This window comes from Chlamydotis macqueenii, chromosome 9 (assembly GCF_036417535.1).
Source record: "Chlamydotis macqueenii isolate bChlMac1 chromosome 9, bChlMac1.mat, whole genome shotgun sequence".
Lineage (NCBI taxonomy): Eukaryota > Metazoa > Chordata > Aves > Otidiformes > Otididae > Chlamydotis > Chlamydotis macqueenii.
Window position 1 is genome coordinate 5,288,635 of NC_141564.1, and position 15,734 is coordinate 5,304,368.

Consider the following 15,734-nt stretch of genomic DNA (forward strand, 5'->3'; position numbering starts at 1 on the left):
CCACTCTGATTATAAATTCCACTCTTCTCTTACATAGTTTACTGTTTTCATCCTTTGAAAATTGTCTAGATAAAAAGCATTATATGAGTTAAGGGTCCAGCAAGCAGGTTCTATGCCTTTTTTTTGTTTGTTCATGTCTGTGACCTTTCCAAATGGAGTAGTCTCACGTAACAATGTCTCACGTAACAAACTTACCGATTAGTGGTCACTGATTTTCCAGGCATATGCAAACTGGGGACTCTGCGACTATGGGAACTGGAACTCTAAAGTTCTAATACACATGCGCAAGCGAGTTACAAACATAGAACACAGGCCAAGAGCTAGCTGCAGAGGATTGCATTTGGAATACTTGATCAAGATCCTCTAATAGGTAGAACTAATAGGCAAAACCCTCTCTAGAAATTACTCAGCTTTAAGTACTGCTAACTTGAGGGTGGGGGAGTAGGAGGCTTGAGATTCTTTATAATAGAATTTCACTATCTGATTGAGAATTACCAGAATTGTGGAATGCATAATACAGATTCTTCTTTTTAACGTATTTCTTTTGGTCTTGTTTCTTAAGGTTATGTATGGTTTGAGCAGTCATGACCACAAATTAATGTATTACTGTCAAAATAAATTTCATACTTGCAGTCTGTTTCCTACAGAATTTAACAGAGGAATGTCTGCCTTGTATTAACTGTATAACAGGCTTCATGAAGATGAGAGTCTTTGGAGAGGAGAAGTTAGTTGCTTGTGCTTCTCTTCTAGGAGGGCTGCCGAACAAAGAAAATAATGATAATTGGGAACAGTCACTATGCATTTACCAAGGGTAAACCATGCCTGACTAATATGATTGCCACCTTTGAGGGAGGGAAAGAGTAGTGGATGTCCTTACCTTGACTTTAGGAAGGCTTTTGAGTTTGACTCCTGTAGTATTGTTGCCTACTGAGTTTAGGATGTTACCCTCTGGATGGGTGGACAACTACGTACTCTGCCTGCAGGTTGATAACAAGTGGATTATCACTGGAGTCTATATGGGAATTTTTATATTCTTAGCCTTGTCAGCATCCTGCGGTGGAAGACTTCTGTAATTTAAGTATGTATGGAAGAAAAAGTACTTCCATCTGTTTTATGCTTACCACCTGCTAATCTCAGTTACTGCATGTTTTCAGTTGTATTTTTGAATCATGATAAATAGCAGGTAGTCATTCAAGAGTAAGACAAGATTCTTTAGTGAGATGAAGTTGGCAGGAAAAGTGATATATTTAGAACCACTAACGGTATGGGGAAAAAAAATATGCTGCAGCTTCCTTAAAATTTCACCCAATGTCTCCTCCTCTGTAAGCTAGTCACTTATTAATCAATTGTGTAAGTAGCAACGAACTCAACTATTTTTTGTAGTAGCCACTTTTTCTTCCTGCTGTGAGGAGTCCTCTTACCGCTATTTGTACCCAAAGATTGTGATCATTCTGAACATCTTCAACGTACGTTCTGAAGTCCCACTTTGTATTCTTCTCTTGATAAAACACTATCTGGATGTCAGAAAATGTTTTTCAGACCAGAAATATCTTTGTATCTTCCAAAGTCTCTTGCAAAGTAGTTTTCTTACCTTCTTGCTAAGATAAGCATGACTTCTTTGCAGAAATACTGGAGTATTTCAAAGAGAAACAGCATCAGGCATTGTTTGATGTTATCATACAACCCTCTTGTACATGGGGAAATTTTCCAGCCAAATCTGTGCACCAGTTTTTAGATAATAAAATTCTCAAATCCTAATTTCTTTTTTAGAAAAATAATTCTAAAGAAGTTATTGGGTATCACATTATTGTAAACCATTTGGAGGCCATAAATTTAATTTTGTATGCCTGTGAAAGAGCTGTAATCCTTTATGTTTAATTTTTAAGTGTTGTTTATAAGGTTAGAATTACTTATTTAAATATTACTTGAAATACTTCATTTAGAGTCTTAGAGCTCATTTCAGATTTTTTTTTTGTGGTTCACGTATAATAGTGTGAGCTTCATAAGGCACGTGACATCAGCAGGCACAGATAAATAAAACTATAAACTTGTTACTTGTGCTACTTACAGAAATATTCCTTAGAGTGAAGTATGGGATAAAGCAGGAATGTGAATAATAAATTGTTTCTAGAAGTGTAGGTTTGCGATGAGGTAGCTGAGTGTGTGTTAAGTTGAACAATGATTTGAGGAAACTTTTGTCATTATAAATAGACTATGAGGAGACTGAGCATTTTGGGGCAAGGACAACCTCTGGCAGCTGTGGAATCCCAGATGAGGCATTCTTTGGTTGCTGCCTTCCCAGAAGCTTAGTTTGTGGTTCCAGCCTGGGCCACACACCGTGCCTAGCAAACAGGAATGGTGATTGGGAGTCGTCAAATATGCTTTTACTGAAAAAGGCATTTTTTTTAAACTCAACAAAGGAAACCCAAAAACCGTCTCTGTCCAAGATTTTTCTTAAAACTCTCAGAAGAAAAAAAAAGTAGAAAGGGGAAATTCCTAGTGATAATTGAAGTTCTATAATTGGCCTCTTCCATTTATTTACTTAACTGGGAGCATCTTCCTTCCATTCATCATCTCAGAGTTACAATTATAAAATAAAAGTCGGGGATTGAGGCAGGGTTACACGTCTATGTCTGTCACGGAGATTAACCAGGCAGTTGCCAAGGGAAGGCTCTGAAATGGCCATAATTGAAAACAGAATTGGACAGAACAGCACTTGGAACGCCTGGAGCATGAGGATGCAGCTAAGAGGGTAAAACTTGGTGATCTCCATGTTTGCAGTTTACGTGCCTCTCAAGAAGAAGCAACTCCAAAATCAATGAATTAACAGCAGTGGTAATGAGTTCTGTTATCCTGTTTGTGAGTCTGGACTTGTTGGCTTGCTTCTTTTTGCTTGGGTAAGAGGCATGGTGTCAGGCAAAAACGTAGTGTCAAATAGATCTGCTTTCCTGAAAAATAAAGTTTCATACATCCATACCAATGAGTGAGTCTTTTATTCTTGCCCTGTATCATCTGTTGAGGCTGTAGTTTCCCTGAAGCTGTTGCTTCCCTTTTTCCTTTTGTGGATGCATAATGGATTGTGTGCTTTCCAACTTTTTTCCACTATTCAAAGTCTGGTAACTCCATTGAAATGAAAGCAGGGCTTCTCACTTGTTTCACCAGTCTAAGAGCAGAAGCACTTGCTGTTTGCCTCTCTCTTCGAATCAATACTGTGTCACAAGCAAATTGTACAGCTTCTATGAAACATGGATCAAAAGGCAACCAATATGTTGCCGTCAAGGAGTTTGGGATAGGATCAGTTTCCTTATAAGTGCACTGCAGTGCGCAGTCAATTTAGTAGTAATTTAAAATGAAATCTTAGCCCCAGTCTGTCTGAAGCAAGCTCGGTATTCCCAGTGGGATATCTCAGCTCTGGAGAGGAACACCAAATACGTACTGTTTTTGAGAACTCTAAAACTGAAGAAGGAGAAGGGTTGGTTGGTTGGTTTGTAACTGTCAACTAATTTGCCTCGTGGGTAAACTGGCCTCTTTCACACATGGTGTGTTCTGTTGTCTAGGTTCGCGTGTGTGTATTCTGACTAAATATCAGAACCAGAGTTTGTATCGGAAAAGGAAATCTGCGTATGCGGGAGGATGCAACAGTGTGCTCCAGTAGTTCCTTCATGCTGAGCTATCACTGGATGGGCTGTGGAGTCACAACTGAATAAAACTTCAGATGTAAATTGCATCTGCTTCTCAGTACAGACCCGCTCACACAGCAAAGACCATCACCCCAGACAAACACTGCTCTGCCATTTAGAGAAGTCTGGCTCAGACATCGGTCAGTCAAGTACCAGAGAGAAATTAGAAAACTAAAATAGCATATTCTTTAATTAATCCCCATGCTTTAAAAAAAACCAAACCTACCTGTTAATTTCTAAGACAACCTACTACCTGAAAATTGAGTGGGAAATAGTTGGCATAATACATTCGTAAGTATGTGCAGCTGAACTTCCTCAGTTCTTTCTGTAGTTTATCTCTACTTGTTCCTTGTGCTTTATATATGGGCAATTATGGAACAAACTTACTCAGTTAAATGGTATCGATATTGAGGTTGCATCTGCAGAGTGACAAAATGAGACTTTTGGAGGTTCAAACCTCCTGAAAAGTTAACACTATACAAGTTATTTTACTTTAAAAAATTCTATGTATTGCCATACTCATAGCAGATGACATAACTTCCTATTATTTCTATGAGGAATGTTTAAATATTGCAAACATATGTCACGGGAGAGGACCATAACTGTGGGGTCTGCAGTGTTGCACCTCTCAGGAGAGTAAGACTTGCATCAAAAAGTATTTCTACTGCTTTACCTATATTGCAGCATTGAAATTGTGTTGAAGGAGAAATTAGTAAAGTAACAGAGCAACAGGAAATCCTAAGTTTGAGGATTTTGTTCTGTGTTGAGTGACCTTTGCAGTAGTAAGGTGTCATGAAAATACTTAGTACTTAGTTACGTTTTGGGCAGATAGAGGGAGTTCTCCAAACTACTTTTCAATTTTACTGCCTGTTCATAGTGAGTTTTCATTTTTCGCCTCCATTAACGTGTGTGAGGTCTGATGTTAAGGGACTGTGTAGGAATGAAATCGAAGTTCACAAACATATTGAAAAATGTATTTGTTACAAGTCTAAAGAACATCATTAGTTTTAAACCATTGGACCTGAAGTTACAGAGAATATGTTGATAAATTACCAGAACTTGGTGTTTTATTTGGAAAGATACTGCTTTGGAGAATTAAAGAACAGTATTAATTGGAGTGAAGAGGAAAATTTTCTATCCAGCCCAGGATTGCTGTATTGATCTGTCTGTGGTCTTTACTGGCATTGAAAAGCACAGAGCATATCCTGCTGACAGATGTTGAAGTCAGAAAGACCAGGATGAGATGGAGAGGGCCCAGAGGATTTGTCCCTAACTTGACTCCTGTCAAACTGTCTCTCTGACAAGGATGTTTTTTCCTCCAGTTGTAAGCACACAGTCCTCAAGGGGCTGAAGGCTTTCATCATTGCTTGCTTTTGAAGGGGAAGTTGTTGGACATGTGCCCAGTTAAGCTGCAAGGAGGGTGGGTTGAAATGCCATGGAAGAAGGCCAGCGTGCACTTTAACCTGGCAATATATGGCTTACATTTGTCGTGTCGTGATAAGGATGGGCAGTGCTTCCGTCTATCTTGAAGGCTGCTGTTCGGTGATTACAGTTACCCTTCTGTTCATTGTGAGAACGCTCTGGTCTAGAGAGTTCGGGTTTTTAGTTTGGAAACAGAATAGAAATGGGAAAAAGGTTCCAAATCTGCACTTCTTTTTTTGTTGTTTGTTTTGAAGCTGAATGTTCCTTATTTGCCCTGTTGAATCTGGTTTTCAGGTCGCGTTGTTGCCAGTCGGGAAGAATCCCCAACTATATAGTTATTAGTACTTGCGCCACTTCAGTTCTGTGTTATCACTGAGGTAGAGAAACTGTTCAGTTATCTAATAGCTCTTATGCACAAAAGTTCAAATTAATTTCCTCTGGAATTTTATTTATTTTTCTTCCGTGGCTTGGGATAATAGGTTGTGTCAGTTAAGAGATGTGGTTTTGCTTTTTAGCAAATCAAACTTAATACCTGTTTTATAGATAAATACTGATGACCACTCCACTAGCAGTTCTTTTTCCTTCTATAGATACACGTGCACACAGATTTTAATATGTCCTGCAGTTTTTTATACAGCTTTGTAAGTTAGTGAGTGCTAGCCCACTATAAGTTGTGTACTGTAGTTAGATTTGCATGGGCACCCATTCTTTGATATCTGGATCCGCGACCACAGTTGAGATAATGTTCTTGACCTGAGATGCCTAGCTCAAGAGTAGACACCTTGATTTGTGATGCGATGCCTTTGAAGAGTTTTCTTTAAGTTTCCATTGCATACATTGAGCTCCCATCTAAGCTGCCATTCTGTTTAGCATTTTAAGTATCTAGAGTGAGGAGACATTTTGGGAGAACACACTTACCTATTTAGACATGTCTCTTTGATTCATATCTTTATCTGTGTCTTACTGTAATGCAATGATACTGTTGTAGATATTTTTGCTAGGCATAGCATATGAATGCACAGGAATATTCTCACATATCAGGTGGGTTAAAAGATGTATTCTAGTTTTACAGTAGGTTTCTGTGCTTAAAATTAGTAAGAGTTGGAAAATAGTCTTTTATGTTTATATTTAAAAGGATTTCCATCATTTTAAGTTGAAATGGGAAAAATGAGGGGGAAAAGGATAAGATTATCTTTTCTATTTAGACAAATAATTCAGTCTGGAATGAACATGAGTGTAACTTACTGTCTGTTTAGTCAGTAAAATAACAAATGAAAATAAAGGGCTCCCTCTATGGTTTTTCCTATAAAATTACAAGTAATTGTGTTCCCTTATAGAAGGGAAAAATTAGGGTTGCTTATAATTTCTTTTTTTTTTTTTTAGCATATATGTATGTAATATGAGAAATTGTTTTAAATATATTGCTGGTATTTTAACTTTGCAAGTATTATTTCTGTGTTAACCTTTGAGAGTTTAATACTCAAGTTAGCATGAGTGTTCCACCCTCTCAAAATATTGATACACTAAAACTTTCTTACTATTTTTGGTTTTAACATGGATCCATGTTTTGTTTCAGGATATTGCCATATGGCTGTTTGGCAACTGGAGATCACTCTGGCCTTATTGAGGCTGTTTCTAGTTCAGAAACCATTGCTGACATTCAGTTAAATAGTAGCAATGTTGCTGCTGCCGCTGCCTTCAACAAAGATGCTCTCTTAAACTGGCTGAAGGAATACAATTTAGGGTAATTTCTACAGTTATTTTCTCACCTGTAGTGTAAGCTACAAAATTCCTGTAAACATCTGTTTCAATATTGAGGCATGTGTGGCTTTTCTGGCCGGTTTGTTACCACTTATTTTTCTAGTATGTCAAATTCTGACTCAGATTCATGGTGCCCTTGCAATTAAAACAACAATCCAGCTGAAGTTCTGGCATTTGCAGCGTTTTGACTGCATGTTGTTGAGTAATTTGTACTAGATTTGGCAAAACAAACAAACCCAATAGAACTATATGGGTCTCAAGTCTTGATGTTGTTACATTTCATAATATTTGCATTTCTCCTATTCTCCATAGCTACCTTTTACAGCATCTTCTCTCAAAAAAGTCTAGTGTTATAGCATCTTAATGGGCTTCTGATTTAAACAACCAAAAATCCTTTTTGAAGTCAATGCATGAGATGAATTACCAATAGTAAGCACTAATATTGTTTGTCTTTGTGTTTTTAGAGATGACTTGGATCGAGCCATTGAAGAATTTACTCTGTCTTGTGCTGGCTACTGTGTAGCTACTTATGTATTGGGCATTGGTGACAGACACAGTGACAATATCATGGTCAGAAAAAATGGTCAGGTAAAGGTCTTATGTAGCCAGAATAACTACGGTATCTTGTTGTGCAAGAATTATCTTGAGAACTTGTCATTTCTGTAGTGTATCAGTAACATCCCCACAGTTAGACAAATGTATTTGTTTACTGAGAATTGAGGAGAGTTTCAAAGCAAGGAAATGTAAGGCTAGTGGAAGGACTGAGCAAGGCCTGTTCAGTAAGCAGGTCTGCGTCAAGTGAGGCTGTTCTAGAGAACGTTTTCAGAACATCCAAAAGACCCGTTAATGGTTCAGATTCATTCAATGAAAGTAGTCTTAGAGTATTTTGCAGAAGACCATCCTTAAAAATACATGAGTTGCAGTTTTGAGCAGTGTAGTTTTCCTGAAGTTACTCTCTACAGCCCACCTCTGCAGAAATTTTCCATACGGAACTCGGTACCAGCATAATGCTGTGACTATAAGTCTCCAAACTAGGTAAACTCTTAGAAATGTATTTTCTTGTTTGTTATTTTCTGTTGTAACTTGTCTGATTTTATTTAAATTATTCTACTTACAAAACTAGCAAGGGTTATAAAAGTGAGGGTTTTGTAGGCATTTGCAGTATTCTCTTAAACTTTACTTACTAGAAGAAATCTGAAATGCCCTTATCTTTGATTCTGAAATGAAAGAACTGTCACAGGTTTCTTGTTGTTAATGTAAGTTCTGTTAGCTTTGTTCCTGACTTTTTGTAGGAAGCCCTTGGGTACGATGATGTTAAGCCTCCTGTGCTCATCATTGGGCTCATTTTTCTGTCTGATATTACCAACAAGATGTCTGTCGGTAGACATCAGAAGCTTAAAACTGCTATAATCTTCTGCACACTGATTTGTAGCAGTGGTCGCTCGTAAGAGCATGGATGTTATCACTGACTTCAAATATGTTGTGAAATGTCTTAAAACTAAATACTCCCAAAGGGTTGAAACCATGCATTATGGAGAGTAGCATTATGAGTTAACTGTTCTTGATACCAGCAAGAGATACTAGAAGAGTGCAATATTTCACTGGAGAAATTAACTTTCATTTCTGGTTTTTTTTTTTTAGCTCTTCCATATAGATTTTGGGCATATTCTTGGAAACTTCAAGTCCAAGTTTGGAATTAAAAGGGAACGGGTACCTTTCATACTCACTTATGATTTCATTCATGTTATTCAACAAGGAAAAACAGGGAACACTGAAAAATTTGGTCGGTGAGTATTATTTTTATCTCCTCCTTTTGTAACTGAGATATGATCTCTGGTGATAATTTCCAGTGCACCAGGAACCTGTCTGGGTTTGGTTTACTCTCTTGTACTTGTGTGGAATTGTACTAACATGCATTCACAATACTGTCTACTTCTCTGCCTGAGCTAGACCGTATACACAAATTATAAATACACAAAAATACACCACAAACTGCAGCTCTGTGGTGGAAAGATACAGTTCCTTTTTATCTCCTCCAGCAGGAGATGGCAGACTCTCCTGGGTTCACCTTATTTACCTTCAGCAGCACTGGGCACTATGGAGGAATTCTACAGGCTATTCTTAAGCGAGATGAAGCACTGGACTTAAAACTAGGCTCACTTCTGCCCTTTCCGTCCACCAATGCACATTTGGTGGGCTAATCAATCCTGGCCTTACTTGGATGCTTAGGCATGTGCAGCCATGTGCTCAGAATCCAACACTTTTACATTCCCCTACCCATTAGAGGGCTCCAGTGGAACACAAAAGCGCATGATAAGGGAAACTACCCTCTGTGATCCTACTTGTTGACGTAGATTTTTCTTTTTCCCTCCTATATCATTCTCACCAAATGACAGGGTCATTTTGGATGTTGTGCTCTCAGTTTGCTATCAGTTTTCACAGAAGGGTTTTATTGACAGAGATCCGTAATTAACTACTTAGGTATGGCTTGACAAATCTTATGGCTACTTCTGCTAGAAGCAGCTCTAGATATATTTGTAATGTTATGTCTAGGAAAAATGGAAAACAACTGCCAGTGACCCACGTCTGTCTTAGAGAGTGAGCAGATCAACCTGTACCTCCATTTAAAAAATGAGGAAGTAAAGGCTATTAGGTGGCTGTGCTATTGCAAGAGCTGTGGAATATGGAGTACTTTAAATGGCACTAGGATTCCACTTTCACTTCAAAAATGCCTCAGGAGAGAATTTATTCTTTGAAGTATAGCTGGTCATCTTAGTCTAAACAAGTCTTCCCATTTCCTGTGGAAATTTACAGATTAGACACTGGGCAGTGGCACATTTGGGGACATGAAACAAGTCCTCAGGTGGCTGCATGCTGGGTCTTTTTGCCAGATCTGGCAGTCGGTTCCATTTTGACCATGCTTGCAGGAAGGAATTACCTTACAGAGACAGGCTGGACGCGTGGGGACTGCTGTAGAGCTTTTGTTTTTATGCTGTAGATCCCCTATATAGGATCATCAGGGCGTTTCACCTAACAAATTCTCAGAGAGATGGGACACTGGTATTACCTTTGACATTTTTTGCTCTTTCTGAAGAGTGCTTTTTAAAAAGCTTTTGGTGTTTTGTACCAATGTTTTAAAGGCTTGTTGGAGAGGCATGGGATATTTTTGGGAGAGTGCATTGGAGGTTCTGTAGACATCTCTGTTGTCCTTTCTGTTCCTATGTTCCTACAATACATGTGTTAAGCCAGATAACAGTTTTTGGAAATAGTTCATATATTTGTCAATTGTGTAAGTTCTCATGTGTTGTCTTCATTGCATGTGCTTTGTGGTTGAATGTGGAGGTTCCGACAGTATTGTGAAGAAGCATACTTGATTCTGCGAAAACACGGAAACCTATTTATTACACTCTTTGCACTGATGTTAACTGCGGGACTTCCAGAGCTAACCTCTGTCAAGGACATCCAGTATCTCAAGGTAAAGTAAGATTAACAGCTCAGCAGGTCTTAGCATTTTTGCAGTATGTGAATTTTGATTTTAAGATTAACACATTTTAATTATTTTCCATTTCTCTCAAAATTTTCATATAGTTCTCAAAGCTTTCTTTTTCACCTTTATAGAACAGGGTCTGTAGTCAGTCCTAGTGGTCAAAGAAGCAATGAATATATGTTCTTCTCAACCATTCTATAATTAGTTCAGCATCCTTGCATCTTGCATAGAGTCATTTCAGGAATATTTTATGTCTTGGCTCATGCACAAGCATAGACCTGTAAAGCTGAAAATTATTTGCTTATTTCTTCTTTAGTTTTGTCTTTGAACCTAGAAAATACCACTGAGGTATTGCTCAATGAATAATCGGTGAAAAAGTGTCAAAACAGAAATAAACAGAATGTAGTTTGTGTTGAAAGGTGAAGGAGGCCTTAACAATTCCTAACAGTACTTGTTTTTCTGTCATCTTAGGACTCTCTCGCCTTAGGGAAGACTGAGGAAGAAGCACTAAAACAATTTAAGCAAAAGTTTGATGAAGCGCTCCGGGAAAGTTGGACTACTAAAGTGAACTGGATGGCTCACACTGTTCGAAAAGATTACAGATCCTAGAAGATTTTGCATTTGCACTAAGCCGAATGTTACCTTGATAAGTGTTTTTGGAGGGGATCTGTAGTTTGGACCAACAAAACTTATTTTAAATAAGAAAGAAAACAAAACAACAACAAAAAGAAATGAGCTGAAATAATTCCTGAGTCTTTTGCACTCTGCTTCTGAATGCTTGATTCCAAGACTGTCTCTACAAATAGTGAACATCCTGGATAATCAGTTCCTGCTGACTTTGCACGCTGAGATCTACTAGGCATTTTTAAAAATTCTTTGGTACTTTATGGAGATGTAAATATTTGTTTTTATACGTTAGGGTAATGTACTCTAACATACTCAGGAGGTTTGAAGACCTCTGACAACTGTTCTTTGTTTAAAGTTGGGAGTTGAAGAGTAAAAAAATTTTTTTTTTAATCTCCTAATCTGGCTAAAAATGACCATATTGTGTATATTTTTCATATGAACTCTGCCCTGCTGGCACAGATGCATTAATTCTACTGTAAATAGCAACCATAGTACCATTGTACTACAGGGAGCTGCTTAATGTCTTATGCTGCTGCCGAAAGAAGAGCAGATATTTATAAAATAAGGGGGTGGTGAGAGATGGGAGGGGAGAGACCTTTGAAAATCATGCAGCATCCAGATGTTCAGGGTTGTACAGTTTTGTTCCCTGACATAACATGTACAGAAGCAGCCCTTGGTAAGAGGAGAGTCAGGCCAGTTCCAAACAGGTCTGAGAATCCCTGATTGGTAACTGTCTCCCATTCGGCCTCTGGGGCTTTGTGTTTAACTCAACTCCTTAAGAGGCACGTTTATTTTGGGTTCAGCAAGAAGCTTCTTACAGCCTTACATTGAAATTCCTATCTCGGATTAGGTGTGCCACGCAAATGTACTGACTTACCTGTGGGAAATTGTCATTAAATATACTACACACAGTGATTTTCAGAGCGTACAGACCAAAAACCCCCAAATGTTTGGAAAAGCAAGTGTTTATGGGAAAAGATGATTCCATAAGACACCAATGAGAAGTCATCAATCTTTTCTTTCTGTATTTATTAAAATCTTGCAGTAATGTTGCTTTACCAAGATATATATGTTGAAGATGGTTGCTGAAGAAACTGGATTTGTTTTAATTTATTTAGTGAGGTACCAGGCCTTTAGGTGCTTAAATGGAGAGCAAATTTGTTACGTGCAATAGGGAACTGCTGGTTAAAAGATGTAACATACTGTTTCTGAACATCAGCAAGATAGACTTTTAACTACTGCTTGTTCTCCAAAGAACACTGGTAGCTCTCAGTTCTTGTTGACGTTTGAAAGAGAATTAAACATATATATTTACTTTTTGACTAAACAGTTGTTTTGCATAGAAATGTTGTTTTCTGTAGGAATTAAAGGTGGTTTTACTTTGTTGAGAGTGATTTATTGGTTTTTTTGTTGTTGTTGTTTTGGGATTTTGTTGTTTCTTTTAAAAATCAGGAACCTATGTGGAGCCAGGATAGCATTTCACATAGTGGTTTGATTCTCTTGGCCTCATCCTTTGGGCTAATCCATCTCGAAAGACCTCTGCTTCTAGAATACTGTAAACCTTACAAGTGGTTTGTGGTTTGGTTTGTTTTTGTTTTTTTTTTTTTTATAATATCACGTCATTTAAAATGTGTCCTATCTCTCTTTTAACATGGTTTTATTTTTAAAGCAGATGGGAGGAAGGGTAAAAAGAAACTACTTCACACTTGACAACTCTGAAAAAAGTAATTTCAGCCTCAGGTAATTCACAGCATTCCTGGACATGTTACATTTTTCTGTGAGATGGAGTATTTGGACATCTCTGGTACATCATTTTGTTGAGGGAGACATAACCTTTCCCAGAACTCGAGACAAAGTTGGCATGTTCATCTTGGCTGCTTGGGGCTGATGTGCAAGGTATGTGATAGGAGAGAGCACGATGGCATCTTTATATCCATAGCTAGAAAGGCAAGTCAGTGCCGTGTTCCACCCCAGACTTCTTGTGAGGCTTTGAACAAGTCATTCCAGTCTGTGCCTTGGATTCCCATCTACAAAATGGAGGAAGTAGCATTGACCTCAGATACAGAAACACCTTCCCTCAGTTACTACTGGGATATTGCACGGAGTAAAGATGTTTTGTGTTGTAAGATTTATTTTGGATGTCACTTTAATGCAGGTTATAAAAGTGCTTGAGATAGGCAATGTAACTTCTTCTCTGTCGTTTGAGATAGCTAGTATTTAGAGAGGATTAGAAAATACTCCCTCTGCTCAGTATTTGTATCGGTTAATAGCCCTTGAATGGGCTATGTTGTATTTGGTTGCTTTTACTTTCACTACATTTAATCTTGGCAATTTATTAGCAAGAATGGAGAACGAAAGTTAGAGGCTTGTTAAATGGTGTATTCCTGTGTTTGGCAGCAAAAGAAAATTATGAATTTTCCTCATGTAAATAGACCTTACTTGATCTTCATATAGCTGAGAGGATAGCACATCTCACAAGAATCTTCTCTAGGCTGACCTCTCAGAGATGAACCTAGCAGGAAGTGGTGTTTATAAGGTAGCCCAGGTTAGTTTTGTGATACCTTCCTGCTAAGTTTTGAATGGAGTACTGGTTTGCTGAATTGCAGTAGTACACAGATGGCGGCTTTCCCTGGGTTTCCACCATCCATGCTTCAGCTTGTGGCGTATCGTCTCATCCAGAGAGTAAATAAATAAATAAATGACCTGCTCTGTGAAAAATAGGAGGAGAGACAGTCTGTCCTCCACATTTTGTCATCCAAAAGGGGAATACTGAAATTTTGTCACACCAGTCCATTAATTATTTCTGTACTTACCTCCCAGTATTCAGGTACTGTGTTAAAACGGTAGGTTAATTTGGGCTGAGTGGGATCACTTTTGTTTTTTTCTTCTGAGCCATTATTTTAGATAGTTTGCAGAGTTTGGAAGGCATCACATGATCAGATTATAATGTGAGAGTTTAAAGATTTTGTTCAGAACAGTGGGTAGAAGCATAACCTTTTTTAATGTGGAAGCTTTAGAAAGGGTGTAGTTTCATGCAGCTGTAGAAAAGAAACATAAGCTACCACTTTGGTATAAAACACCTTCAGTTCAGATGGTCTCATGTTATGTTAATTACTTTTGTCCAAGTCTGCTTCTAAACTGACCTGCACATTTCCACTGGGAAAAATGACTTTTCTTAAACCAACCCTGCTTCTCAAGGCCTTCATTGTATCTGACAGGGGGAGAAGGTACCTAGACACTGCTTTAAAAACAACTGAAATTGGGCCTAGTGTGTATAGTAGTATGTGTTTGTTCAGTTTTTCTTTTGATTGAGTGATTACTTGGTGGGTCTGCTTTCTTTACCTTGTATTATTGGATTTGTGACAATTGCTGCTTTTACACCCCTGCTTGTCCTGTATTTGATTTCCAAGGAAAGAGCTCCCATGGATTTGCCTCTCACCAGTGGAGTTGCTTCCTTTCCCTTTTATGCTTGCATCAGTTTTATTGACAGTGCTGTGGTGATTGTTAAGTCATTCACGTTCTACTGAATGCCTTTGACAGAGTCTAGTCATATATTTCATATCATAGAGTCCAATATTCCTCTTTAATTTCCTAGAGCTATTGAAATCAGATCATTGAATAGTACAAGCTCTTAATAATTAATGTCAGGCTATGATCATAGCTTTATTCTTTAGGAATGATTTCAAGCCTAAATCTTTTAAGTATGTAATCAGTATTTCTGTTACTATTCTTTCACGATATATTGTATTAATATGTGTCGGAGCTGGCTTTAAAATCTAAAACGAAATCCTGTACTCACATAATGCATTACAGTTTTTGGCAAGTTTTCTTGAAATAATTTTTAAAATAACTTGTCTGGCATAATTCTGCTGAGATGAGGGAGTAGAGCTGTCTCGATGGAAAGCAAGTTTTAGTAGGTGCTGCCATACGAGATGGCAGTGTTGCATTGCTGTTGGACGTCACAGTTTACATATGGCTGTGGATTTTTTTATAGACACTTTTGCCTTATTCTGGCTTGGTTTATGAGATAAAAGCCAGACTAAGCTTAAGGTGGTGGTTTTATTGCCTGACCACAGTACCATACTGACTACTATTTCCAGTGCAAAACTGTTCTGTTTGAGGCACATCTGCCTGCCACTGACTGTAGGTGGATATATTCTGGGTGTAAGGTTAGTAGTGAAATTATTTCTGTAACTGGAACATCTTTGCAAATCAGTCACAGTAAAATCATAATTGTAAAAGTTCATGTGATTTAAATGGACATAGGAACTGCTGATCTTTCATGTTTTAGCACCTTGGTTCAGAAAACTGTCTTTGCCTTTCCTTTAGCATAGTTATTTAGATAGCATGGCAGTGAAAGCTTCCTCTGACATCTTCTGTGGGAACAAAAAGCATAACCTCATGCCCATGTGGGTCACTTACTTACGGAGCACAGCTAAATATCAGTTAATTCAGCAGCTGGGGAGTCAGCAAAGCTGGATTTTCTAATGTTTTCCTGGGGATACTACACAGACCACAAATGGTAAATACACAGTACCAAGCAGATCTTTGAGGCAGATTTTAGTAGCCAATCCAGAAAAGGTGCAATAATTTTAACAGCTAATGCTACTGAGAAAACTTTAGTACCATGCTGCTTGTACTACTTCAGTACAAAATAAAAATCTTGTAGTTACTCTTTCCGAGCATGACTTCATGACCGATCAAGAAGAGGGTATGTGCTTCCGCCGATGCTGACCAGGGAATTTATTTACCCTGCT

The 15,734-nt window shown here is 38.1% G+C and overlaps 2 protein-coding genes across 7 annotated transcripts in view; one reads left to right on the forward strand and one right to left on the reverse strand.

Moving 5' to 3' along the window:
* The window catches only part of PIK3CB (phosphatidylinositol-4,5-bisphosphate 3-kinase catalytic subunit beta), a 97,545-nt gene extending 85,174 nt beyond the window's left edge, over nucleotides 1-12,371 (forward strand). For both annotated transcript variants that reach the window (XM_086754345.1, XM_086754346.1), the window contains 5 exons: nucleotides 6,679-6,846; nucleotides 7,328-7,451; nucleotides 8,505-8,650; nucleotides 10,206-10,338; nucleotides 10,822-12,371. In XM_086754345.1, the coding sequence (XP_086610471.1) occupies nucleotides 6,679-6,846; nucleotides 7,328-7,451; nucleotides 8,505-8,650; nucleotides 10,206-10,338; nucleotides 10,822-10,959 (709 nt within the window). In that variant the 3' untranslated portion in view covers nucleotides 10,960-12,371. The remainder of the gene's footprint in view (nucleotides 1-6,678; nucleotides 6,847-7,327; nucleotides 7,452-8,504; nucleotides 8,651-10,205; nucleotides 10,339-10,821) is intronic.
* Nucleotides 10,456-15,734, reverse strand: part of PGBDF (plakoglobin binding and degradation factor) — an 84,421-nt gene continuing 79,142 nt past the window's right edge. For all 5 annotated transcript variants that reach the window (XR_015259327.1, XR_015259329.1, XM_086754350.1 and 2 more), the window contains one exon: nucleotides 10,456-10,628. Coding sequence is in view for 3 of the 5 variants with exons in the window: in XM_086754350.1 (XP_086610476.1) it covers nucleotides 10,611-10,628 (18 nt within the window). In the remaining 2 variants the exon portion in view is untranslated. The remainder of the gene's footprint in view (nucleotides 10,629-15,734) is intronic.